Genomic DNA, 3,023 nt, shown 5'->3' with positions numbered 1-3,023 from the left:
CGGCCGCGCTCCGCCGCGGGACGGGCCCTGCGCCCCGGCGGGGCTGGGGGAGGGAGCGGGGAATTGCTCACAGGTGGTCTGGGAAAGGGGGATCCGTCTAGGGTGCTCTGAGAGGTAAATGTGACCGTGCAGGGTATATCTCAAAGAGGTGAATGTAGTTGTGAATATGTGTAGGGTACATCTGTAAGAGGTACCTGTGAGTGTATATGTACATTAAGAGATGAATGTAAGTGAGTGTATGTAGGATATGTCTGTAAGTGGTGAATGTCAGTGTGATGCATGTAGGATACACTGAGATAAATGTGAGTGTGCATAGGATACCTCTCCAAGAGATAAATGTGAACCTATGTAGGGTACATCAAGAGATAAATGTGGGTATGAGCAGGGTACATCTCTAAGAGGTAAATGTGAGTGTATGAAGGATACATTAAGAGATGAATGTGAGTATGTGGGCTACATCTCTAAGAGATAACTGTGAGTGTATGCAGCATACATCAAGAGATAAATGTAATTGTGAGTATGAGCAAGATACATCTCTAAGAGGTAAATGTGAGTCCTTGGTTGGCCTTAGCTGATGGATGGAGAAGGGATAGTTGGAGGAGTGGAACTGAAGAGTACGTGGGTTTAGAGACTCATGCATGTCATAATAAAGGAGCTTAGAACAGAATTGCAGAACATTTAACAAGGCTTTAACAGGTAAAAAAGCCCAGAGTTCCGAGTGGGAAGCGTTAAGCACGGTCAGGTAGGGGGGTGTGCCAGGGATGCGGTGCCAGTGCCGGGGATGCAGTGACAGTACTGGGGTGTGGTGCCAGTGCCGGGATGTGGTGCCAGTGCCGGGATGCGGTGCCAGTGCCGGGGATGCAGTGACAGTGCCGGGGATGCAGTGACAGTGCTGGGGATGCAGTGACAGTGCTGGGGATGCAGTGACAGTGCTGGGGTGTGGTGACAGTGCCGGGGTGTGGTGCCAGTGCCAGGGTGTGGTGCCAGTGCCAGGGTGTGGTGCCAGTGCCAGGGTGTGGTGCCAGTGCCAGCAGTGCTCAGTGCGGTCCCTGCAGGTGGAGGAGCTGGCGCTGCAGTCCATGATCAGGGCCAGCGAGGAGAACGTGCCCGTGGCCCTGCCAGCGCTGGCCGAGGACACTCAGCAGGTAAGGGGGTCCCTGGGCTTGGAGGGGGCCCCACGGCTGGCTGGGAGCATGAGCAGAGCTGTGCATGGTTCTCCTGTGCAGCTCCTTGTGTCACCTCATTGATGTTTCTCATCACTGCAAAGCTCACGGTACAATAGCAGTTTTGCTGCTGGTTTGTTTTGAGGGTTTCACCTTTTCCCATCCCCAAAAGCAGCACGGTGTTTCCAGGGGGATTGGGAAATAGCTGTGTGCTGTAGGCTCAGTTCACCATGTGTTAAATATTCTGTTTAATGCTTGTGACCCTGGGGTGGCACCCGTGCTGGGCATGGAGGCCCAGGTGCTGCTGCTCCTCACTCAATACCTGGCCAGCCTGACCCAGGTGCAGCTTTGCCACGGAGATCAGGGCCTTGTTGCTGTGATGAGCTCTCAGTTCCAGCTCTGGGATCTTAATTAACAGTGACTGCACAGCTCTAACAGTGATTCAGAAGTGTTTGGTGTTTGTGCTGGTTTGGTAATCAGCCCTTTTCTCTGACAGACTCTTGGGCAGATGGACAATGAGGCTGCCATCAATCAAACTGAGTTACACCTCAGTCTTCAGGATGATAAAGAGGAGGAGGAGGAAGAGGAGGAGGAATCTGATTCTTGAGAGAAAAAAATCAGAGATGGTTTTTAATACAGACTCAGGAATTTCTTCTTCATTCATCTGAAACTCACCAAGTGATTTCCATTTTGTGCTGTGTGGGTATGAACTGTTTGACATGTCAGAGTCGAGGGCAGTGACACTGAACACGTGAACTTCCCAGGCTGGGCACATCTTGACTCAGATGTTGAAAGAATGAAAATCTGCTGCACAAATATGTAGCATAATCCATTCCACATTTCAAACCTAATGTAGCTCTTACAACATCTCTGTGTGTGGAAGGGAGAAGCAAATGATCAACCAGACCAATTAACACTTGCACTAAAAGCAATAACTTGTCTGTTCTCACTTCCTGATGTGAGAAACAAATCCAGGTCCTGGAGCTGCTGCTGCCCCAGTGATTACATCCTAACCTCATTTGCCTAAACTGGCAGTTTAAGATACAGAAAGATGAGAAAAGATGTGTCCAGGGCTGTCTCCAGGCTGCAGCTGCTGTGTTCTCAGTTCCATGGGAAGCTGGAGTTAGTCCCAGAGTCCTCCCAGTGTCAGCCCAGCTCTGGGCACAGCAGGGAGGTCTCTCTGTCCCCCTGGTGCTTTTCAGTTCTGTCAGTCTGTCCCAGAGAAGGACTTTCTACTTCTGCTCCTTCAGAGCAGCAGCCAAGGAGCCTTTTATTTGTGCACAAATTGTAGACTTAAGAAATTATCTGTGGTGCTTGTATTAGGCCAATACTCTTAAATTGATGTTATTTTTCTCTCATTGTAACCTCATAAATGAAGGCCAGGTTGCCTGCTTTCATGTGATTCTCAAGGAGGAGCATGAGGAGTTTAAGAACTTAGTTATAAATGGAAAGTGATGTGAAATCTCCACAATTCTCGCATTTGGAGAAGTGTCTGGTGTCCTGGGGGTGGTCAGAACTGACATTCAGCCTCCAGTGAATTCCTGCCACTGTTTAATGAGTGTTAATTTGGCTCTTGCTTGGTTTGTACCAATGGAAACTGTTGGGCTGTAAATGTGGCTTCATCGTGTACTAAAGACTATTTGGCTTTTGGGTCTTAATGAAGGAATTCAGAACAGGAGTGAAGAGATTGTTTAACAAAGCTTTCCCAAGCCTGACAGGTAAAAAATCCCAGAAGTCTGAGCCAAAACTGCTGTGGTCAAACAAGCCCTTGCAGTGATGTGTGTGAAGAGCCATCCTGGCCTTTCTTGGCACATTTCAACTCCAAAGGGTAATTCTGACTGTTGAAAAATGATATTTGTG

At 48.9% G+C, this 3,023-nt stretch overlaps 2 protein-coding genes across 2 annotated transcripts in view; both read left to right on the top strand.

Moving 5' to 3' along the window:
- Positions 1-628, top strand: part of RPL4 (ribosomal protein L4) — a gene marked incomplete at its 5' end in the record, with an annotated part of 5,205 nt that extends 4,577 nt beyond the window's left edge. Inside the window, one exon of the mRNA XM_031059659.1 lies at positions 572-628. Coding sequence (XP_030915519.1) covers positions 572-628 — 57 coding nt within the window. The remainder of the gene's footprint in view (positions 1-571) is intronic.
- Positions 629-1,024: 396 nt separating this feature from the next.
- Positions 1,025-3,017, top strand: SNAPC5 (small nuclear RNA activating complex polypeptide 5). The gene is made up of 2 exons (XM_031059700.1): positions 1,025-1,145; positions 1,660-3,017. The coding sequence occupies exons 1-2, from the start codon at positions 1,080-1,082 to the stop codon at positions 1,768-1,770; spliced, it is 177 nt and encodes a 58-aa protein (XP_030915560.1). The 5' UTR covers positions 1,025-1,079; the 3' UTR covers positions 1,771-3,017.
- Positions 3,018-3,023: the final 6 nt, after the last annotated feature.

Source organism: Geospiza fortis, unplaced genomic scaffold (genome assembly GCF_000277835.1).
Source record: "Geospiza fortis unplaced genomic scaffold, GeoFor_1.0 scaffold2, whole genome shotgun sequence".
Taxonomy (NCBI): Eukaryota; Metazoa; Chordata; class Aves; order Passeriformes; family Thraupidae; genus Geospiza; species Geospiza fortis.
This window is presented reverse-complemented; position numbering and strand designations above follow the sequence as displayed.

What these genes read in the sequence shown, in the direction of transcription:
- SNAPC5 (XM_031059700.1), top strand. Translation starts at nt 1,080, where the DNA reads ATGATCAGGGCCAGCGAGGAGAACGTGCCCGTGGCCCTGCCAGCGCTG. An exon ending in TGGCCGAGGACACTCAGCAG is followed by an intron (nt 1,146 to 1,659) that starts GTAAGGGGGTCC and finishes TTTCTCTGACAG; the next exon opens with ACTCTTGGGCAGATGGACAA.